The sequence below is a fragment of the Chelonoidis abingdonii genome, chromosome 23 (assembly GCF_003597395.2).
Source record: "Chelonoidis abingdonii isolate Lonesome George chromosome 23, CheloAbing_2.0, whole genome shotgun sequence".
Taxonomy (NCBI): domain Eukaryota; kingdom Metazoa; phylum Chordata; order Testudines; family Testudinidae; genus Chelonoidis; species Chelonoidis abingdonii.
Window position 1 is genome coordinate 7,705,197 of NC_133791.1, and position 24,030 is coordinate 7,729,226.

At 50.9% G+C, this 24,030-nt stretch overlaps 2 protein-coding genes across 4 annotated transcripts in view; both read right to left on the reverse strand.

Annotated features, from left to right (window-relative positions):
* LOC116824607 (lysophosphatidic acid receptor 6-like) overlaps window positions 1-1,082 on the reverse strand; it is an 88,701-nt gene extending 87,619 nt beyond the window's left edge. The window contains exon 1 of one of the 2 annotated variants that reach the window (XM_032780003.1): window positions 997-1,082. The gene's annotated coding sequence lies outside the window, so the exon portion shown is untranslated. The remainder of the gene's footprint in view (window positions 1-996) is intronic. The other variant, XM_032780001.2, reaches the window with a different exon arrangement.
* The window catches only part of PUSL1 (pseudouridine synthase like 1), a 63,571-nt gene continuing 40,613 nt past the window's right edge, over window positions 1,073-24,030 (reverse strand). For both annotated transcript variants that reach the window (XM_032780005.2, XM_075060412.1), the window contains exons 6-8: window positions 10,897-10,951; window positions 2,922-3,084; window positions 1,073-1,232 (exon numbers count right to left, since the gene is read on the reverse strand). In XM_032780005.2, coding sequence (XP_032635896.1) covers window positions 1,201-1,232; window positions 2,922-3,084; window positions 10,897-10,951 — 250 coding nt within the window. In that variant the 3' untranslated portion in view covers window positions 1,073-1,200. The remainder of the gene's footprint in view (window positions 1,233-2,921; window positions 3,085-10,896; window positions 10,952-24,030) is intronic.

Sequence of the window (24,030 nt, forward strand, 5' to 3'; positions counted from 1 at the left end):
ATAACTCCTGCTTCAGTCTCTCTGCCTAAAATTTTTGCCACAAAAGATGAACTGTGGCATAACATGCACAGCAAAACAGGCCAGCCTCCAGCACACCTAGGTACTCAACTGCCTGCAGCATGGGCCTTTGCAAACAGAGTCCTCCTCAAGGAAGGCTGGTGTTTTGGGGCCATTCACAAACCAGGCCAATTAATACACAATATGATGTGGACTCTATCAGACCTAGTCATAAAATAGGCAAAACTTGAGGTTTAAGTGTCACAAAAAATGATCCTGTTTAATAATAATAATAATAATAATAAAAAAAAGGTATCTGTGTGTTCACCACCACACTATGCTCCTGTATTGATTCACGTGTGCTCTGTGCACTGATAAGCCTGCTGACAGCCCCGCGCATTAATAACTAATACAGTTGCAGCAAAATGTCCGATCATCAAAAAAATTAGCTAGCATAATTTGTTAGTCTCTAAGGTGCCACAAGTACTCCTCGTTCTTTTTGATAATACTTGAGAGTTTCTATTGTTCTAGCAAAAATTTTTTTAAACAAACAGATCTTCTCTGGCTTTTGCAAATGACCCCAATTAATAAAGGGTCATTATTACCTTTCTGCAGTTTTCCATGTCTTGTCCACAACTCGGCTGCAATTATTTGACAGGTATCAGAGGGGTAGCCGTGTTAGTCTGAATCTGTAAAAGCAGCAGAGAATCCTGTGGCACCTTATAGACTAACAGACGTTTTGGATCATGTTAATTATTTGACAATCATCCCACAATTCAAGTTGGGCTTTCATGATACACACATCAACGACTGTCTCTCCTGCTGGTCTGCAAAACGACAGGGATTACAAAGAAGAGGGGTAGAGAGGAGACAATGGTCTGCCTACTGTGGTCTGACCCCACACCCTGTATGTTGGTGGAAACAGGAGGTGAGGGGAAGACAGTATGTGAGCGTATAGCCAGTGGTATGACCCAAGGAACTAATAATCTACAAACCAACCAGCTGTCTGTCGCACAGAGTTACCAGTCCTTCCAAGCCTCTGGGCATGTGGACAAATGACGTGGAGATGCCTCTTGCCACAATCAATGGGGTTTATTGAGACCTGGCTGTGTATCAGCATACAAAGCGAGTTCTGGAAATCTCTGCGACATGGCCCCCACCAACCGAGTTCTTTCAGGAACAGCTGCACATCTCACAGGGCCGCTATTCTGCTGCGTTACCTTCTGTGTCCACGTCTGCGAGGAGAAAAAGGCAAAACATTGTGTGGAAAGAAAGAAAATCCCAGCCCCACCTGAAAGCACTTAAGTTTATGTTTCTTCATTTCCTGCCTGGGCTCCGTCCCCACAAACACGGGCAGATGGCGGGTGGCTCGGCAGCCAGCGCTTCTTGGGAGAAGTGCCATTAGAACGGGCCAAAACCGACAAGCTGCAGCGTTTTCAAGGCTCGCCCAAGAGCTCTGCTTTGTCTCCAGGCTGGTTGTGTGGTTCTTTGTTTCCCTGCTGCTTGTTCCCTGAGTCCTGCTCTGGCACCTCCAAGAAAAATCAAAGGAGGCCTCGTCTGCTGCTGCGAGAGATGAAACCTAACCCCAGTTTAACAGAGCCTCAGGGAGCCTTGACAGCTTTAGCAAGCCCTGGCTGGCTGCCACGGAGCAGTACCAGCGAGGGCCGGTGGGGCTAGGTGAGATGGACGCTCTGTGTTTGTTAAGGCCCCTTCATACCAGCTCACTCTGGCCCTGGTGAATCGCTGGCTAATGAGGAGAGGAAGATTCTACAAGGAGCTGCAGAGAGAAGAAGTGGCTCCCAGGGAGGGCACCCCAGAGAGAGCCTGTAGAAGGTGAACCACTGACGTCCATTTGTCCCCACCCTGCCTGTAGAAGGGAACTGAGTTTAGTTTATTCATTGCAGCTGCCATGTGCCTGGAGACAGCTCAGGGGTCTGAAGGCCTCTCTCTATGCAGCACAGGATCACTAGTTACACAAGCGTCTCCATATTGCAACCCTTCATCATTTGTGTCCTCAACACTGACCTGGCCAGGTATGGCACAGTGCTATGCAGCTGTCAGGACACCTGGGTTCTACTCCAGGCTTCTGTCTCGGAGCCCACGTGCCTATGGGCAAGTCAGTTTTGCCTCTCAGTGCCTCAGTTTCCCCACCATTGGCAGTAATACACGTCTTTACAAAAGGCTGCGAGAGCTATGGATGAAGTAGCTCCGTTAGGTACTGGATTATTGTATCATTTCACAATGGTGACTCGCATCTGTCACTACGGCAATGCTCACTAGGCAGTAATTCGATGCCCTCCTTCTCCCTTGGAGCCGATCGCTAATCGCAACAGAAGCAAGTCCCTTTAATGGGACACTAACACAGAGGCTGTATTCGATTTAGAAATGAGATCGTCTTTGCTCCATCAAGACATCATCTTATCACATTCTGCCTGCAATAAAATCATGTTTATCGTTCAAATCAGTTAATATCCTCCCTCCCTACAGGGGATATGAATTCATAATCTTTTAGCGACCTTGGGCAAGTTGTTGCACCTCCTTTGCCTCGGTTTCCTCATCAAAACGGCCATAATGCTCACGTAGGTATAACGAGGCTTCATTAGTTTGGCTGTACTGACACGGCCCCGTTCATCCGAGAAACTCAAAGCCCTTTGCAAACTGTATGATGAATGTTTTACCAATGGAGGAAACTGACCAGGAAACGCACCCGTCCACAATGTCCCATTACAATAAGTGCCCATTACGACTTCGGCACCCAGTGGAGTGTGGCTATAAATAGCCTGTGAGATGAATAATGGCGAAGATGGTTTTGATAGCAAGGCTGGGGCGGATTACTGCTACCTTCAGAGGCAGATCCAATTCCACTGAAAGAGTCTTGTGATGTTCGGTGTTCCCTCTGACCCGCACTCCATGGATTCACTTACCAGCATCGTCATACTCCACAGATTTCAAGAAGAGTCCAGCTGCCGGAGCCATTGTGTTTAGTGGATAAGCCAGCGGGTCTCTCATCTCTAATAGTTCCTTTATGTGATAAGGATCCAGCCTGCCTTGGCCAACTGCTACCAGAGCCCCTGCCATCCTTCGTACCTGAAACGACAGAATTTGGCTTAGAAATACCGCCCCATCGTTGCCCTTGTAAAAAGCAGACGTGAAAACCCTCTGCCTGGCATCTGATGCCATCAGCGCAACCCAGCAGGTCCCAGGGGTATGTAACATTCCATAACTATCAGTGCCAGGGAATTAGCCTATGGAGTGATGCTTCATGCCCTGCAGTTCAGAGTGGCATGCCTGGTCCCCACCATCCTGGGAGGAGTCCTGCCAACAAACACTGGTTGAGAAGAAGTAGCGCAAGAGGGCCAAGCAAATTCCAGCATTGGTGCCCCTTGCTTAAAGGAAGGTCAGATAAACCAGCCCCTGCAAGAACACATTGTCTCTCTGGGGCCTCTTCTGCAGGTATTTCTAATGCCACCACTGGCTGTAGCATCTCCCTGCCAATACAGCTGCACGAAGCTCCCATCACTCATCCCAGCTAACTCTGTCCCTCTGTATGGACCAAAGAGCTCTGGACGTCTCCTGAGAGGGGCTGAGTGGGAATTAAGGGGACTCAGGCCCTGAAAGGAGATTCCAAGCTCCGTCATCTATTCTATGCTGGGCTTCTTTACTGAGACCCAACCCTGGGGCTCCATCACAGCACAGACCCATTGGGTGTGTCTACACTGTGATGAAACACCCACAGCTGGCCTGTGTCCGCTGACTTGGGCTCATGGGGCTGTAAAACTGCAGTGGAGATGTTCAGGGTGAAGCAGGAGCCCAGGGTCTGGGACCTACCCCTTGTCATGGGGACTCAGAATCCAGGCTCCTGCCTGAGTCCAAAATGTCCACACTGCAATTTTGCAGCCCCACAGCCTGGGTCAGCCGCGCCTGCTTTAGAACAGTGTAGATGTACCCAGACCAGTCACCCCAAAGAGCCTTGGCTCTCTGTCCAGAATGTGGCAGCCTGGAGCTTCCACATCCCCCAGAAGCACCCCTTGGCCTTGCTCTTTTAACTCTCAGGGTCTGTCTACACTGCAACACAACCCCAGGGATGGAAAACTCGAGTCGGCCGGCTCTGGGTTTGCTAACCTGGGACTTGAGCATCTACACCCATTCGTAAGCCCAGGTTAGGAATCACTGAAACCCAGCCTCGGGCTCCAGCATCTACACTGCATTATGCAGGTCCGAGTCCAGCCAGGCATATCCCAGACTTCCTAGTGCCCTCCCACAACGTGGCCACTCTTGCCTTTTGTTCATGGGGCCGTGCAGGAAAACTGGGCTGTCCACCAAACTTGACCGTTCAGAGGACAAAAAGTCAGCCCACGGGATTGTGGGATACTCCCCGAGCATGAGTCCGGTGAGGGGGTGCTGTGTCTACACTGCAAAGCAATAGGGCTTGAACCCAGGCTTAGAGCCTCCACCCCCGTGGGGTCCTGGGACAGGAGCTGTGTGTGTGTGTACACAGAAGAGGAGTTAGGAGTGCAAACCCTGGGCTTGCACTGCAGTGCAGACATGCCCTGAGACTCCGCCTTTGTGACACCCCCTCACGCACAGCCCTTGCTCCCCCAATCCGCTGATGAGCGCCAGCAGCTGCCCCCCATCTCCAGGCTGCAGGGGGCAGGACACTGCACGGCAGTGGTAGGCAGTAGCTCTGCTGTGATTTGCCTGCTCCATGCGTCTGCCCTGCTCCATGGTGCCCTGGGACTGCAGGCAGCAGTGACAGGGGCCACCACCACCACCACAAATCAGCACAGTGACCTCTAGTGGGCAAAGGAGGAGGTGTGAACTGCAGACAATATTCCTGGGCCCTCTGCATTATATCATGACAGCCCTCCTTGCAGTAGGGTGACCAGACAGCAAATGTCAAAAATCAGGATGGAGGTGGGGGGTAATAGGAGCCTATAGAAGAAAAAGACCCCAAAATTGGGACTGTCTCTATAAAATCAGGACATCTGGTCACCCCACTTTGCAGTGATACTGGAGTGCCGGGGACACTGAAACTTTCTGCTACATAGCAACGCTGCCTCTCACTGGAGCGCACGCGTGGGCAGAGAGCGCGCTAAGCAGAGGCGAGAAACAGCAGCACCCACACATCCCTCTGTGGTAGGAAACTAACGAGCACGCGACAGAGCTGGGCTTTCAAACTCAAGTTATGCAACCAACCTTGTTTCCAGGCGGGGGAGACTCGGGGGCTCATGTCTCTCAAAAAGCCAAAAACAAGTGAGTCAGATGAGGAAGAAATGCCCCCGCAGCCAGCAATTTGATATTTCAAACACCTCCTCTGAGCTGCATCTAACACCTCCCCACTGCCACTTGCTGATTTCATCCACAGCTACATGGAGAAGCTTGGCCATCACCTGAGCATCCAGGCTAACAGTTGTCCTTTCCCTCCCTGTCCCTGGAACCGAAGGTGTTGCAGGGATGCCACTGGCACTTGCATCCATCGGTGCCCAAAAGTCAGCAGCCTCCTACGCCAGAGGCACTGAGCATCTCTGCAGAGATGCTGTGCACGGACTGCTGCCTGCCAGCGCCCACTAGCAGCAGCTGCATCAACACGAGCAGCCACAGCCTGACAGCTCCTCCTCAAAAAGGGCACATCTACCAACATGCCGGAGGAGCGAAGCTAAAAACTAGAGCACCAAGGATGTGTGTAGGAATGAGGTCTGCCTACAGGAGGCACTGTCACTCATTGAGAGGAGCTGATAGATTGGAAGCTCTTTGGGGCAGGACCATCTTGAACACCCTGGGGTCCTGGTCCATGAATGCGGCTCATGGGCACTATGGTAATACAAATAATTACTCATCATCATCGGCCCAACACCTCAGTCCCCTTAAGCCGACTGCGATAGGGTTTGGGATGGGCCTTGGTTTCCATACAGCGGCTAGGAAGTGAAACCCATTGTTGCGTTTTTCACAGCAGCTCGTTAGTTACAGATGGGAGCTGGACAGGACTTACTGCTAGCAGCCAAGCAGCAAAACCACTAGCAACAGCTGGGCCCGTATCCTCTCCAGGTAAAGCTCTGGTGGGGCAGAGAGCGGGCACTGGCAGTGATCCTGTTCAAAGCACACAGTGCAGCTGGAGAAAGGAGATAACAGGATTTCACAGCTCCCACAAGAGTTAATGCACAAACGGAAACTGTCCACCCACTGGCACTAGTAGCGCCTCAGCCGGTGTCCCTTTAAGATGGGGCAGGGAGCTGACTCTGCCAGAGGGATGCTCAATGCTTTCCGAGTATCAGGCCCTTTGAAGGCATCTCAAAGTGGGCACCCTGGAAAGCCCCAGGTTGACCTTTCCAAAGCCCTCTGCTCTGCTCCCATGGGCAGGCCTTGTGGCTCCCCTCAGGCTGTAGGACATGGCAGTCCCTGCCCCAAAGAGCTCATGGTCTAAATGACAAGCCGTAAGAGATGGACAAAATTAACAAGTGAGTGGTGCAAGTAGCCAGCCAGCAGCCGAGCTCTCAACATGCTCGGTGCCCAGGAGTTATCCCAATGCTTCGTTATGAGAACGTGAGCCTGAGTGAGTAGCCATGGGCCATAATCCCCATAGTACAGTCAGTAGGTGCTGCGAGGGCTTCGGACCTCTCAGGGCTAAGGCCCTTTGCCCCTTCTGGCTGCCTTTCGAAGGGCAAAGCTAGCCCAGTAGGGACTGGGAGGGATGCAAGGCACTGTAGAAATGCTAGACAGTACTTAGCCTTTGCTCAGGGTCCCTGCCCTGCAGGTTGCGGGGGGCAGGGAGTGCTGTTCCACCTCTCACAGGAGGAGATGCTTCCATTTTGCTTTTATGCAAAAAGCACATTAAAAAAAAAAAGTTACTTGCTCCCTTTTATACTATTGGCAGCCTGTCCTCAGCCGTGTCACTGTCTCCTCCCCAGCTACCAATCAGCTCCCCCGCAGCCTTCCCCCGCATGACTCAAGGGGAAAAGGATTCCAGCATCCATGCCATGAAAAGCTGCCTCGCCCTGCCTTCTGTGCTTGCTGCTGTCTCTCCATTACAGCCCAAGGCGTTGGCTTAGCCGTCTCAGCAGAAGATTTTAAATACCTTGTCTCCCTTCACCCCCAAGAATCAGAGCAGGACTAACCGAGATTTCACACACAAACTCTAATGCAGGTAGCTAAATGTGTACAGGACTTTTGTACAAACCCTTAAAAACCAGGGCCCCGTCTGGCTATGAAAGACCCTAGGTCATCTTTCATAAGAGCAGGGTTTGTCCTGGTGTCCGCCCACTCGCTGTCAGGCACGGTGTTCCCTAGCTCCCTGCCAACCCAGAGGTGGCTGCATTGCAGATCACAGGGCTGCTGGCTGTGTGTAAATAGTTAGGGGAGCATTTTGGGATGAAAACTGCCAGAGAAATTGGAATTCTATCACAGTTAATAACTTTGCATCAGGAATTTCCAGCCATTAGGATCCTCCTTTTTTTGGTGACCTATAAAGGTGGAAATAAAATTATGCAGGCACCCTATTTATTTAGCTTCTTTATGGTGCCACCCAATAACGAAACACAGAAATATCAGGAATATCAAGTCTGATGTTGCTGGAGGAGCCGAAAACCTTGAGTTGGGACTTCCTCAGCCCTTAACTGAAGGGGCAGGGGATGATTAAACTTTAACAAAAATGTCTTTCCTCCCAGATGTTTGGCAGGCGTTTGAGTTAAAGGGAGTTTATGATTATTTAGAATTTGAATTGTGGTAGTGCCTAGGAGTTTCTGTCACATCTCATCTATAAGGATCCCTCTTCTCCATTGCTCTGAGTGAGTCCACTTTCTTAAGAGTGGAGATCCCATAATCCTTTAAGCTCCCCAGTCAATCACAGAATCTTCCAGGAAAAGCAGAGTAGACACAACCTGAACTGCTAATGTAATAAAATAAAAAAAAAATAAATAAAAAAAAAAGGAGAAACAAAAACTAAAAGCCCAGGCTCCTTCCTGCCCTTTATGCAGTTCATCATGCTGCAGCAGCAAAGGACACAATGACGTCCTGAAAGCCACCTTTTGGGGCTGCCTACTGCCTGACCGTCCTTCCCTCTTGCCATCTAAGCCAAGAAAAAAACTCAGCATCTCCCTTCTGAGCAGGGCTGAGGAAAAGCTCCTTTCTGCTGACAGCACTTCCAGAACCAGTCTGGCAGGCTCTGAGCTGGTACCTTTGCAGTGTAGCTGCTCTCCCAGGAGCACTGACTGCGCTCATCAGAGAGATACAGGGCTGAGTTTGCTAGCTAGGCTGCAAGAGCAACTCCCAGACTGTCTAGTGGTTAGAGCCGGGGAAGACCTGGGGTCAGCTCACTGTATGACTGGGGGCAAGTCAATTTGCCCTCAAGAAGTTTAATGTGCAAAGGGCTTGGAGATCCCAGGAAAATAAAAGGAGAAAGAGAGGAGCAGGTTCCAAAACCAGGCAGGCAGCTCCTAACAGGGCCAACCAGCAGGAGAGAAGGTTCAGTGGGGGTCACTGACGTGGTTGGGACTTCATCCATTGTGCCCACTGCCCATGGGAACAGCCGCTCAAGCATTCCTAGAAGTCTGCAGTGCACAGAAGCCCCAACACGTAATTCCACCTGGCTCAGCGGTGACCGGCCTTTCAAGCTGGGCGTTGTGTTTGGTGAGGTCCCGCAAGACCCCTCCTCAACACAGCTAAAGCTTTGCAATTGTCTGTCTAGTATCCTGGGCACTGAAAGGAAAGCGACCATGCAGGCTCAGGGGAGACACCAGGTCTAGTGTTCTAAATGCTCACAACAGCCTTTGTGTCACACATTGCAGGGATGGGGGGGGTCCCACTGACATTTGGAGTTGGGCCCCAGAACATGCTACTGATGCAGCACTTACTTGTGGTTGTACCTTGTATCCCCCACCCACTGCTATCTCACTACCTCCCATGGGTCTCTCCAGATTTTCCACTAGCTGATTTTACTAGCAACCCATGAGCGCAGACCGATTCTGTACGAGGGAATCAGAACACACACACGGGGGCCCAGCTGACACGCTTACTTGTGCAAACAGCCGTTGTGCAAATGCCAAGTCCCCCTCCATACGTGCAATCGGTTGTGCCCGCAGAGAAGGGAAAGCTGGGGCTAACATCTGAGTTCCATTTAGATTTGTTTTATTAGGCTGTTTGTGCCCTTACAAGAAAAATGCAAAGCAAATCCTGCAGGGACCTAAGCGCAACACTATAACAGAAGAGGAAACAATTATCCAGGAGGTTGCATTTACAGTGAAGTAAACTCAGCTAAATCGGGTTTGTCCTTGTTAAACCCACACACAGATCAAACAAGCAAGGAGTTATTTATACGAAGACAAAGCACCACCACTTTCTCACTAATGCCTTAATCCAATCAAAGCAGCCAGCTCCCAATGCAGTTAGCAACTAGGGGTTTGGGTTTGGTCTCTAATATTCAGATTAATGGGCCAACCCAGCACGGATCTGTTTTATGGATCTTCCCTGCTCAAGCCAGCTAGGTCTTTTCCATCTCTACCTGCTAAGATCCTACATTTCCGGATGGATAAAACAAACCAGGTCTGACTGAAGAAACGACCCTTCTGGACACGCACTATTTTACATTTTCCCCACTAGAGGTCACTGCCTGCTGCGAATCTAACTCCCATGCTGGCTACCCCAGGGATCTGGGATAGCCACATGCCCCGCAGCCTCACGGGGCAAATGCATTACACTCCTCGTGACAGTTCTCCTGGGGTGCCCACCCTGCTTCCCTTGTCAAATGCATCCTGACTGCACCAGCGGGTAGGTCGGTGCACACAGTTCAAAGCTGAGCTGGGTTTCTGCAGGCCTGGGGGAGGTGGTCATAGCTGTCTGCAGTAGATAGTTGGGCAGAGATGGAGCATGGGGGGCCCAGAACATCACTGCCTGAGGCTGGGACTCCTAATGCCTAAAACACTCACTTGGAGGGAGACGCTCTCTCTCTCTCTCTCAATTGTCTTTCCCGGGAACAGGGAATGGGTAGTCCTTCCCATGCCCTGAAGGTCTCCCCCATTTCGAGCCCACTGCTGCTCCGCCTTGGCCGCTCAGTCGCTAGGCGCCTGCAGCCAGGGAGTTTAAGAAGCTGCTCAGCCCGTGATGAAAACAAAGCTGGTCTGCCGTAATGGAATCCCAAAGAGCTGCTTATTGCTCCCAGAAAAAAGAACAAGCAGCCCTCTCTCTGCAGCTCGCTCCCGCCAGAATGTGACCATGGCTGAGACCCACCAACCAAGAATTGCAAACTCTTTTTTAACAATGACCTTCATTAAACTGCAGATCAGCCTCTCCCAGGAGGGAGGGGTGGAAATGTGGTGAAAACCCCTCTCCTGTGTCATTAAAGCAGACAGGACAAAGCTAGAGAACAGGAGAGAGAAGGGAACAATCCTGCAGTAGGGAATAATCTCCCTGGGACAGGAACCACAAGGCATAATGGAGATTTCCATCTCTCCTTTCTATAGTTCTACGGAGTATTTCATGACCCAAAACACAAGTGAAAACTGCAGACTGTCCTCACTAGGTCAGCATCGTAACACAGAATGAGACTGCCTGGTGATTGGCTGCAGCCACTCAAACCGTAGGGATACGGCAAGGTAGTTTGGGGAAAAATTACAACTCCCACTCACATTGCCTGGAACCTCCAGTCATTTTAGGAGCAAACTTAGAGGTTCTGGTTCTACCGGCCCAAACACTGAAATAAGAACATCTGTGTTCTATTCTCGGCTCTGCTACGGATTCACTGCATGGCCAGAGCAGTCACGGCGCCTCTTTGCCTCAGTTTCCCCATCTGTAAAATAGGGAAGACACCTCCCAAGGATCTAGCGAAGTTTGCTTAGTGCTTTGCGATCCTTGGGTGAAAGGGACTGACAGCGGGTAGAGCTGTAACACCATTGCGGCACTACACCGTACCTGCCTGTAGAGGAATGATCTGCTCCTGAATTCTAGCTCCCAGAACTGCAGTCCCCTAGAAAAAGAAACAAAAAAATCACTTTTTAAAATTGTCTCTCTCAAGCCAGCCACCCGCAGTCCCAAGAGGGACTGTAAATCACTGGTCAATTACAGGCAGGCAGGCGAATCAATGTGAAGCCATGAGTTTCCACTTCTGATGTAAAGAGCCCTCATTGATCCCCAGCACTGAACAGTGACAGCTTCCTCCAGAGCCCAGATTCTCCAGCGGGAACGACACTGAACTTGCAAGCGGTCAGTTATGCAGTGAGCAAAACTGAACAGAGCACTCCCTACCCCTCCCACTCGCGTACAGCTAAACGGGCCAAGTTCACAGTCCTAGAGTAAGAGAAACAGCACAGGCTGAAATAAAGGAGACACAAACCTTTGTCAGGGAAACAGCAGAGCAGATTTATGGGGGAAACTGAAATGCTGCTTTTAAGACAGATGATGCCAGGGCAGAGAGGGCAGCTCCGGGGTTGCACCATACCCAAGGCAATTTTCTCTCTCACCATCCCAGTTCGCTTCTTGTGTGGAGCTTACAGGCAGTTTACACAGCAGCAGATGCGCGGGTCAGTTCTCTATCCAACCCACACACAGCTCTGTCACTCACATTCTGGCTGGCCCTATGCAGGTGGGGATGGAAAGAGGCCAGGAGGGTCCTTCCCTTTGTGCCCTTGGCATCTGCCCAAATCGCTGAACCACCACGTGCATCATGCGGCTCGTCTAGCAGGGTCTCGGTGCCCGGCAACGGATTGGAAAGGGGGGCAGCTGCAGGGCTGGAGATAGCAGGAGGTGCAGCGGGTCTGGGCAGAGCGGCATCAGCAGGGCCATGGAATGGTAAAGGCACCGTGGGTCAGGACTGAGGGGAATCAGGACAGCTGTTGGTGGAGGTAGGGTGGGCACAGCAGGAGTCAGGATTCCAGGGCATCAGCAGAGCTAGGCTGGGGAAGTTTTGGTGCCTTGCTTCTCTGCCATTCACCTGTTCGCTCTCAATGGCACTAAAACTCAAGCACATTAAGACAAGTCATGTCCTTGCCACCACCACCGCACAGCGCTGAGCCTCAGCCTCTCCCTAAATCTCACCAGGACCTCAAAAATAATCAGTTTAAACTAACGGGAACGGGAACAAAAGACTAAAACAGGCTCCAGGAGAGGAGATTAAGGAGGAACAAGTCCACACTCAATCTTCCTAAGCCTTTGGAAGGAGAAGAGAGAATCAAACACACGGGCCCAGTTTCAGTGCTCCCTAGATGGCACTCACCCGACCTGCCCACCAGGTTTCTGGTTACAGAGCAGAACGTGCCCATAGCTCGCTCACCTGAGGTCAGAGGTAGGGGACAGAAGAGGAGCTCAGATCACAGTTTTAGTGCAAGCAATAACCTCTCCCCGTCAGGGAAGTTTGGCAGCTCTCACCCTGCCCTTCCGCTCCGACTCCCCAAAACCGACCATGTAACTAGCACAGATATGGACATTGCTGCAGTCGGGGGGGGGGGGGGTGTCACATTTACCTGCACCCCCAATGAGCCAAAGGTTGCAGATATTCCCTGAACAGGGCAGCTACAGGGGATCCTACTATCCATTATTATTACTGAATAGCGAGCTCACATGGGCTGCTGTCAGCATGGTGGAGGTTTCTGGGGCCTTGCCTCCACTGGGGATTTCAGCTGTTGGTGATCAGCCACAGGGACAGCTGTCCCGGCATAGCCAGCCAATGCTAACTTTGCAGCAGAGAAGCGATCACTGCTTAAATGCAGGGTAAGCGACGCGGGTGCAAATCGAATCTCCCCGTTAACAGTAGGGGCTGCAGCCCCGTCAGTCAGTGAAACGGGGCTGGAATCCCCAATCTGACTCTGTCCTAGGGGAGCAGCCTCCTTGTGTCAGGGCTAAGACTCTCCTCCCTTTTCTTCCCAGCCTGTGAGTGCCAGAGGGGTTGCTGATTTTATGTAGCTTTTGAGGAAGCAGATGCTGTCCTGGGGGTTCTTTTGGGGGATTCTTTTCCTGCCATTTCAGAAATTCGCCCCTCACTGAGTAGCACAATCCTAAAATGCCCAAGGACAAAGTAGGTCTGAGCCAGAGGGGAAGAGATGGCTGGACACTCTCAGCAGGACTAAGCGTTTACAGCAAAGTCCTGTTGCTGGGGAGACATGGTCAATTTCATGAGTACAAGTTTAAAACAAACAAAAGGAAGTATTTCTTCACACAACACATGGTTAACCTGTGGAATTCCTTGCCAGAGGATGTTGTGAAGGCCAAGGCTATAACAGGGTTTGAAAAAGAACTGGATAAGTTCATGGAGGATAGATCCATCAATGGCTATTAGCCAGGATGGGCAGGGAGTGTGTCCCTAGCCTCTGTTTAAGAGAGGCTGGGAATGGACGACAGGGAATGGATCACTTGATAGTTACCTGTTCTGTACATGGTCTCTGGGGCACCTGGCATTGGCCACTGTCGGCAGACAGGATACTGGGCTGGAAGGACCTCTGGTCTGACGCAGTACGGCCATTCTTATGTTCATTCATGTGATTGTCACGCCTGGGCTGGACAGCGCCACGGTGACTCTACATGGATGCAATGCTTTGGCCAAGTGGGCTGGGTGGCTCTGGGCTGCTCCGTGCGGATGACGTGCCTCGGCTTGGTTCGGAAGTGCTCCACACGGGTGCTGCCCACGGGCTAGGAGCTCCATACCAAGGGGGAAATCGACACTTTTTATTTGCGCCTGCTGGGTGGTCCCCGCTGATCCATTTAAAAGGCCAACCACCTCCTCAAGTTATTTCCAATTAAATTCTTAACAGCTGCATAGCCCAGTTTGCCAGCTACCCCTTGTTAAACCTCACCAGCCTTACACGTGGCTCAACTGAGCTTTAACCAATCAAAAGCCATGCAGGATGCACGTACCCAGGCAGGACAGTGCCCCGATGAGCTGAGGTCTAAATGGGGACAAGCCAACTGCAGACAGGACGCCGGGAACAGCAGAGGAGGCTGCAGGTAGCGCACAGAACTGGATCAGCAGTGACTGCTAAAGGCTGAGAACAAAGTGTACTGGCAGAGCTGGGCAGAGACCTCCCGGCTAGAATGGCAAGGAAAGGATTTTTAGGTCAGGGTTCTAGACCCAGGCACATCTAGGTGGAGGAAACTTGCCCCACATCTGAGCTACCCAGGGCTGCCGACCCCTCCCCACACCGAGCCATGCTGCTTTCAGAAGCACTAAATTCACACAAAGCCAGCCTCTTCTCCCACCGACATGAAGATTGCTTTTGGCGTTTGCTGCAATTATGCAGCTTCTGTTCGGGGTGGGGGTGGGGAGCCTTGAGGATCGTTTGGCTGATGTAACCCAAGCAGACATCTCCCAAGAGGATGCACAAAACACGCTCTTCTCCGGAAGATGCAAAATGGGCCTTAATTGAAGCACTATTATTTAAACAGCAGGCACTGCAGCCCTTATGCACAATTTTACTCCAAGCATCTGTAAGTAATGGGGATCGGGGGAGGGGGGTATTAGAGTCAATGGTTAATAATGACACAACCAAAGTCACCTCAGCCGCCGGAAGTTGATTTTTCCCTGGCAGCCCAGTGCGGCTTCTGTCACTTGACCTTGGCCAAAAGTTCACCTGGGAAACGAGCATGGCGGCTGCACTGTCAGCGGCTCACTCTGCAGCTAGCAATGAAGTAGTGCTGCAATGAGTTAGGTGCGTTAAGAGGGGACATGACAGAAGCACGCAACATAATGAATGGGGATGGCAGCATCGATTAGAAACCAGCATGACCCATGTGTTAGATACAAGGACAAGGGGACAGTCAATGAACTTGAAAAGCGGCCAATTCAAACTTGATCAAAAGAAAATATTTTCTCCCCACATGATGCATAGTTAGCCGATGGAACTCACTGCCACAAGATGCCACCGACGCCAAGAAGTTTAGCAGGATTAAAGGGCAGGAGGCATTGATAGGAATGACGTGACTAGCCAGAGTTAGACTAGTACACACTAACACACGCACCAGACGAGCTTTGGAAGGATAATTATTAGTAGGAATATTGCAGCCCCCTGGAGCCCTAGTCACGGACCCTGTTTTGCTAGGCACTGTATGAACACAGAACAAAGAACAGCCCGTGTCCCACAGAGCTTATCTACATGGAACACAACAGACAAGGGTAGATACTGACTGACAGGGGAGTACAAGAAAACCGGGAGACGGTGTTGGTCAGCATGACAGGCTGAGGTCTCTGCACACCAGCAGCCTAACCACTGTCAAGTTCTGTGCAAGCATCGTGGAAAAGGAGGGTCCTTAAGGAGGGTTTTGAAGGAAGCTAATTCATTAGTTTTGTGGATGTTTATGGGGAGCTCCACCGCAGCAAGGGGGGCAGCATGGGAGACAGCACCAAGGTGTTACATTTTCAAACAAGCAAGTGCACAGTGCAGGCTGGGATCCTGGACCAACCGACGGTGGGACGGTGAATGAGAGACAGCGAAAGGCCACGCAGGATCTTGAAAGTGAAGAAACGCAGCTTGTATTTTTGGTACGCTAGAGAAGGGGGAGCCAATGGAGGGTTGCAAAGAGAGGAGGTGACACAGTCAAAGCAACAGGCCATGCAAACAATCTTTGCAGCAGCATTCTGAAGGGATCTGAGCGCGACAGGACTGCACTGGTCAAGGCCAGAGAAAAGGACGTTGCAGTAATTGAGGTGCAAGATGGTGAAAGCCTGGAAAAAGCCTCCTGCTGTGTGGCAGAAGCTCTCACATGTGTGGTTTGGGAGCAGACTTTCCTTAGGAGCAGCTGAGCTCATAACTGCCAATTGCAAGGTCCAGATCTTTGATGTAACTGGTACCGACCTCGGCCAGAGACAGGATATTGGACTGGATGGAGCACCTGTCCGGCCCGAAGTTCCTAAAAGTTGTCTTTGAGGAAGCTCTCACCCCCCTCCATAATAAACTGAACACACTGTGAGTGCTCCAGGCAACGCTGCTGCATGTGTTGGGATAGACGGAGCCAGCCCTTCCTGCTTTTCTGCAGCTCCCTTTAGGACTGCTCAGTTGCACAAGCCTAGGTGTAAAAATGAACATTCTTCCGTATCGGGGTCAGCTGCTGAACCATGAAATGCATCCACAGCTGAATGTCAAGAAAGAATTTCTACCTGTCAAGAGAGCAGTGGATGCAGCCTCCCAGCAGACAGCTGACCAGGAGTCATCCGGAGACGGTCAGCACTTTGTCTGGCCTGGGAGATGTTTGTTTCAAACAAGCTTATCAAAATGTTTATTTCAAAAATATGTAAATCCCAACAAAAAGAAAAATTCGAGAGTATTAGCATCACCAACTTTCCATCTCATTGGCAGCTCTAACAAGTACTAGAGACGTACACATGGATTAGTTCAGTGACTGGATCCATCCGATTAGCTTGGGGTTTGCATCTTTAATGAGACAGCGTTTCCCCCAACTGTTTAGCAGGTGTCTGAGTTAATTAGTTGTTGCTGAAACAACAGTTTTGAATACCAAAATCCCCCACTCTTTCCATTTAAATGGTTTGCAACTGCTTGGTGCCTGTGACTAGTTCCCCAGTCATCAAAAGAGCCTTTCAGGGAAACAGAGTGGAAAAGAACTGAATTCATAAGGTAACAAAATACACCAGGTTGTTGGTTTTTTTCCCTTCCACAAACCTTTCAGATCTTTTCTCATTCACCAGGAAGCAGCAAGAATAAAGACAGCACATGCCCATTTCTTCTATTCTTTGCAGGTCACCTTTAGGAAATGGTGCAACTGTCTGGAACACTGGAGGTTCACCAAACGTGGCCTTCCCTTCCACGTGCAACACTGCTTTGTTGTTATTCACCTTCCCTGGGATATAAACCCTACCAGCTTCCTGACAACCACTCCTTAGCTGGCGTCAAGTGGGTGGGGGCTTCCTTCACCTTCTGCTGAAACGGCTGGCTCTGTGAGCCAGGATACAGGATGAGACAGGAATGGCCAGGCCGGTCTACCTCCCTGTGCAATTCTACAGAACCTCGTGGGACTGGGAAGCGTGCATCAGATGCTGGAGACACGAAGCGAGCGCCAGAGCTGGAGGGGAAATGGGGCATTTCTGTCCCTCCCCTCCCCATCGGCATTCACATTTTTGATGAAAAACGTGGTCAACCTTTCAACCGACTGCAGCAAGTGGAAGGATTCCAGGGAGGGGCAAGGGTAGAGCCAAGGGAGAGTGGAGAAGAGGCGGGCACCTTTTGAACAGGCTGGGGAGAGGGAAGGGCCGGGCCAGGATGTAACAGGAAATGGCAGCGCCGCGTTAATTTCAGCCTTTGCTCTACGAAATCCCATCTGTCCCGGCAGGAATCGCTGCCTCTGACACAGCCTCCCTTCTGCTCAGGGGCATCCAGCCCTACGTCTGGGCTGGTCGCTAACGCAGCTCTGCTTACTGGTAGAAAGAGGATGAGGAAAGCAGCTCTAACCCCTAGGTAAGGCTCCTTCCCAAACAAGAACTGGCTTTAACCACCACCAGGGAGGCAGCTATTGCTAATTTACTGCAGGTTACGTTTATATTTCATTTATGCGTCTCAATACCCAGTGCGAAGGGCTGCTCAAAAACAAGCGCTGCTGGAAATTGCAAACGAAGAATCTCGTTACCTAATGAATTGGAGCCACTTAGTTAACAACATTTGCCAGCGTAAAACCTGGAAGCTGGGCCAGGCTGCTCACTGCAGTTTCTTCAGCCACAGTTCAAACGCAATTAGCTGGGGGTCATATCACCATGATAATGAATTTAAGGAGCCCCCAGCAGGTCAGATTTAACTCTACGTCTTCTAGGGTGACCAGATGTCCCGATTTTATAGGGATAGTCCTGATTTTGGGGTCTTTTTCTTATATAGGCTCCTATTACTCCCCACCCTTGTCCTGATTTTTCACACTTGCTGTCTGGTCACTCTAACGTCTTCCCCTTCTCTCCAAAGAGACAGCTGGAGACTTGAACCCTGGTCCTGATGTTCCAGATCCATGAGCTTCTTCCACTTGAGCTAAAGGAGAACTCCCTCAGCTTGTCCTAACGGGTCTGTAATACTTTCCCCAGTGTGTGGGGGTCGGGGGGGGAATGACTTGAGAGCAACATCACTCATTCATATGCTCAAAGCCAGCATATACGCTCCAGCACATCAGCAACAGACAGGATGAGCCCAGGAGTCTGACGCCTTCTGCTGGTGGGTGGCTCCATCCTGTTGTCCCAGCAGGAGAAACTGGGCTCCATGCACGTCATACTCAGTTGGCAGTGAGGCTAGCAAGGCAGAGAGGGAATACGCCAGGGACTGCCATCCCCCCAGGGCCGGGCCGGGCTCTTACACCAGTGCCGCAGGCAGTGTACGCTCAGCCGACGAGCAAGGACTGATGCGTGTTCTGATGTTGTTATGGATCAGGTCTCAATGACAGAGGCTAAAAATAGAAAGCACAGAGCAGGCGGAAAAGGGAGCCCAGGCAAAAGCGCTGAGGAACTGCCAAGATGCATTCAGTGCAAGCCACTGCTGAGCTGGTGAGGCAGCTAATGTGCAGCGAGCGCAGCCTGCCCCAGGGGTGGGGGAACCAGTCCCCACAAAGGTAGGGCCAGTGAGTCCTGCTCCAGTGCATTAGCCAAGTTTTTCACTGATTCACAGATTCTAAAGGGCCCATCGGGATCCTCCGGCCTGACCCACTGCAGAGCACAGGCCAGAGACCTGGCCCTAGAGCAGAGCTTTTAGAAACACATCCCATCTTGATTTAAAAACGGCCACTGATGGAGAATCCACCACAGCCCTTGGTAAGTTGTTCAAATGGTTAATCCCTCTCACGGTTACGAATGGGCGCCCTGTTTTGTCTAGCTTCAACTTCCAGCCACTGGATTGGGTTCTACTTTCTCTGCTAGATGGAAGAGCCCGTTATGTATTTGTTCCCCACTTAGGTACCTGTAGACTAATGACGTCACCCCGTAACCTTCTCTTTGTTAAACTTAATAAACCAGGTTTCTTAATCCTTTAATCATTCATCTCCAGACCACTTGGGCAGGTTGGGATTGGTCTCCCAGCCACCCGGGCGCCTTCCTTTTAAGAGGGAGGAAACTTAGATGAGCTAATTAAGCACTAGACACCTTAACTTACCAATGGGCTACTCGCCAATTAGGTGCTCCTCAAGGTGAGCTGAGGTGGCAGAATCTGAACATAGTCATTATCGTGTGCCGGCTTGGGGGCTTGCAGTTATTAACCAGATCAAGTGCCGGCTAGGGCAGTGGTTCTCAACCAGGGGTCCGGGGCCCCCTGAAGGGCTGCAAGCAGCTTTCAGGGGGTCCTCCAAGCATGGTCAGCATTAGACTTGCTAGGGCCCAGGGCAGAAACCCAAAGCCCCACTGCCTGGGGCTGAAGCCCAGGGCCCCAAGCCCCACCACTGGGGGCTGAAACCGAAGCCTGAGCAATTGCCTGTGGCATGGGGCCCAGCCAAATGCCCTGCTTGCTACCCCCTAACGCCAGCCCTGGCTTTTATATACAAAAAGCCAACTATTGTGGCACAGATGAGCTGTGGAGTTTTTATAGCATGCTGGGGGGGCCTCAGAAAGAAAAATGCCTCTGGGGATTCACTCTGTGGATCCCTCTGCTCATGCTGCGAGCCTCTTTTAAGGGAGACAGAATTATCAAGGTGCCGGAAACAGGCAGCATCCAGGTCACCTCCCCGCCCCGCAGCACCGCTTACTAATAACCCCAGACACAGGGAGTGATGGAAGCAGGGGAAAGTTCCCTGCCTCTGGTTTTAATTTCACGTCCTGGGAAAAGACAGAGGAGCCGGGTTTCAGTGGGGATATTACATTACAGGGTCCACAGCGAGGAAGGTTTTGTGCTTGGCTGGGAGGAGAGAATTTGAAACCAGCCAGATTGGATTGCAGGGGGGGAGCAGGGCAGGCAGCACTGCTAGCAGACAAAACAAATCTCTTCCCCCTTAACCAACCCTCCGCAATGCTGGCTACAGGCATCCCTGGGGCATTTGCAGATAACGCTCCTTTGCTTTCCTCTAAGCTGAAGCTCACTATAAATCTGCCTCCTCCTCCCATTGCCCCTGTCCTCTGTCTCCATCCCTGCCCAGTGTTCAACATCGTTAAAAGGATTTTTTTGGGGTGTGATTTCTAATTGAATTTGCTAGACATTACCCGACCAGGCTTCGCGATGAATTACTAACTGGAACCTCATGGCATTAGGTTGTTGCATGCTCTGTCTCACCCCTCTCGGTTTCCTCCCCCCACCCCAGAGAAAGCAGGGCTTTGCCAAGCTCTCAGGACCAGTATTTCTCACACTCTCTCTCTCTCTCTCTCTCTCTCTGAGCCTCTGGCAAAGCTACAGCACTCAGTGGTTTGTAGCGGCACTATAGATCTTGGAGTGTAGCTACAAGGGGGTGGAAATTAGCGCGATTCTCAGGAACAAAAGCAACCAGTGTATGAGACAGAGGGGAATAAGCGATTCTGCAAGTGAGTTCGGCAAAGTGTGCCCACCTTTCCTGAACCCAAGAGGGACTGCAGCCAGGACAGGAGTGTACAGAGCTGGGCCTCTGGATTCTAACAGGATTTGGTCTTGCTGCTTGGCCAGGCCCACTGTGCATTGTAATTATGTGCCGCATCATGAGGGGGTTTGCACAGGACAGTGTGTTTGGCCCATGACCATTACAACATGGGGCTGCTGGCCTGGCAACATCTGGAGCATAGATGGGAGGCCCCTGGTGTCATAACAACTGGGTTTGGAGCACCCCATGCCCTGCAATGCCCACTCCAGGAGAGCGTCCGCTTTACGGCGTGGGCAGGCAATTCTGGGGCTAGGCGCCACTCCTTCTCCAGGTTCCATTTCCAATTTCAATGGAACCTTTTCTCTTGCCTCTGCCTTGCTGACCGTCTGCCACCTCCCCTCCCTGGCAATCCTGGTAGCCCTTGCCCACACGCCACTGGGATCTTGCTTGGGGCCAGATGCAGCCAGCCCTGGGCAACAGCTGTCACAGCTGTATTCCAAGTGCTCTGTGTCCTCGCTGCTTTCTCTAACCACTGCCCCACTCTATACCCATTAATGCAACATCGGAAACATCTGAATCCCTCGTGTGAACACAGAGACCAACGTGAACCTCCCCCCCGCAATTTTGGGAAAAGTTGGATGGGAACTTTGTGGCCTGAGTTCAGCACTGATATCCACAAAGTCCAAATTCAGACAGACGCAGATTAAGGAAACCGGCTGCCCTGCAAAGAATCTGGAATGTAAACCTCTTGAGTGCCTGTTTTGGTCAGCAGTTAAAGGGGGGGTTTGCAGGCAGGCAGTTGAATGTAATGCAAAAGGAAACACCGATCTTCCCATGTATTAGGGTAGGCCCTATGTATTTTGCAGAGCAATGCACTGCGCACCTGCAGCAGAGGAGCTACTGCAGCAAGCAGAGTTGCTAGTATGTCCTTCATACACACGGCTGATCATCTGCATTGGCACCACTGACTGGACGCAGTTAGTAACTGACACAAGGAGCTCTGTCCAGAACCCAAGGATCATCAGTGATCTGCCTCCAGCAACTAACAAGAATAAGAGGGCTTTACACAGCTACCTGATTCATCACTTATCCTTCACGGAGGAGACAAGCACCAGTCCCAGTGTGGAGATGGGAATTCAGAACGTCTGGTACCCATCTCACAATGCTACTAGCTCTTCTCTGCAAACCCAGTTAGCCTGCAGGGCTGAATGCCGCCACTTTGCATTAGAGTAGCTGCTGTCAAAAGTCTATCCAAATCCAGTGGCTGGCAGCCGACTGCAAATTAAACCAGCACAGCTCACTGTGGTGGCAGTCCTTGGTGTGGGTTTGGGAGTAGGTGGCTTTCACCCCCCCTAGAGATTCAGCAATGAACCAGTGTCCCAAATGGAGGCTGCTGGATGGCAGGAGAAGCAATCTTTCAGAGAAGATGTGAAACTAAAGTTGGGAGTGGTTGGGGGGGGCAGGTTTGGTAATAGCTTTTAACCTCAGTGACCTGGTCAAAACATATCACAGTTCCTACATTCCTATTTAACCTCTTCTGTCATTTCAGCTAGGGAGAGCGTTCAGCACCACTTCCCCCCCTAAATTAAAGTGGAAAATTGCTGTGAGCTGTTAAACAGCTCCCATGTTCCACCCCAGAGATGGCTGCCTCTGAGCAACCCCTGCCTAGTTCGCATGCGTGATTCCTAAGCTTGTAAAGAGCTTTAGGATCCTTTGGATGCGTTAGGTGTAGGTTCTTATACATGTATGCACAATGGCTCAAACAGCACAATGAATACAACCTGAGATACACGGTATAAAACAAGGTGCAATTCAACTGCCTGCAGAGAAAGTGCTGACTCTGGGAACGCTCCCTGCTGGGAACAGGAAAACAACCCTCTCCTAACACCCACAACAAACCCACAATGCATCGGAGCTGACTGGGGAAAGTCATGTGGTCACCACCGACTTTGCAGAATGCTTTTTATCATTCAGCAATCCACAGTGCAATGTCCACATGCTGCTGGAAGGGCCAGAGCAAGCAAATCAGGAAACTGACGTGCACAGGGAATCCATCTGTAGCAGTCAGGAAGGCATGTAGCAGCAGACAGAGAGGCATTCCCATAGAGGGGCGAGAGTCGGGGGAAATGGCCAGATGGAGATTTTGGTTTCAGATATTATTTAAGCAGGCATTCCTCTCCCTGGTCAAATTGTACTGCTTGGCTAGAAACAGCCGCTGCTGTTAGCAACCTGGAGATCACCAGCCCAACTCTCAGGAGCAGCCCAACAACAACCACCCACCAGGAACCTTCCTCTCCTACAGCCCCAAAAACAAAACCCAGTATGCATGGCACAGCACTCAAGAGCAACCCTGTAACAACCAAAATGTCCACCCCTGCCCTAAAGCACAATCCTACCACAACGAGCCAGTGCCCATGTGATGAAGGCAAAAATATTAGCTTACAAAATGGATACTAGTCCTGGAGTTCCAGAAGGTTTTGGGTTTCTAAGACTCGTTGAAAACGGGATTTTAAAACCTCCAAAGGACACCTCGACACCATCCTACCAACGTGGGGAGATATTTGTTTAATGGCGGATCCAACCTGGTTCATTTCTGAAAAAAGCGGTTTTGTGGCAGACTCTGCCAGGGCCAGAGACAAAGCACTCTCCAGTCCATTAGGTATATAGAGAAGGTACATACGCAGCAGCACATTTATAGACTCCCAGTGTGATCTCATAATTAATGACCCACTGGTATTTATCCATACTACCAAGTGCAAACTATCCAATGCACTGGGAGATCCCAAATGCCCCTGCTCCCCCACGTACCAACTCTCCCTCAATTCCTTCCTCCTGCCACTAGGGATAACACTTATCTTTGCTAATCCCAACAGCTGACCTTTGCACGCAAGTGACTGTCAGTGCTATGTGGTATGTTCCCACGCCCCTGCAAGATTATTAGTAATGGCAGACTGGGCAGCTATGACGATTTGGACCATCTGTGCTTAGGCAGAAGGGAGTCTGTGTGTGTGGAAAGCATGGCTGCGACTCACAAGAAATGCATCTGTGTTGTTCAGGTTGGTTCCCCATTGGTTTGGGCCTGTCCAGAACCTGCAGGCCTGTGGGGAAGGTGAAAAGCTACCATGCGATCAAAGACAAAAGGGGAGAGTGGGGTCGAGGTCACTTGCCAGCCTGCACCGGAGGTCGGCGCACTCGGGGGTGCAGAACGGGGTGTTAGAACACTCCGTGTTGGGAGGATGCTTTTTAAGGCAAATCACTGATTAAGTCCTGCTGCAATATGTGCTTCTCCTTCCCTTCGTTCAGTTCCCACCCCCAGACTCTGCTCCTGTCAGAAAATGTTACTATCCTACTGCTTCCCCATGCCATTACTGCCTGTCTACGTATATGTTTTACATGCACATGCACTCTGCCCATACGCACACGGCACACACAATTTAAGCAGATTAAGTGCTTTGCTGGATCAGGACCTTATGCACATGTTCTGAATTGAGGCGAATATATTTATTGCAGTCTCTCAATTTTATGCAGCACCATAAGCATGATTTCTTGGTCTCCTAGTTCTCCAAGTCCCCTGATCAATAACCTTGGACCCCAATTTAATGAGAA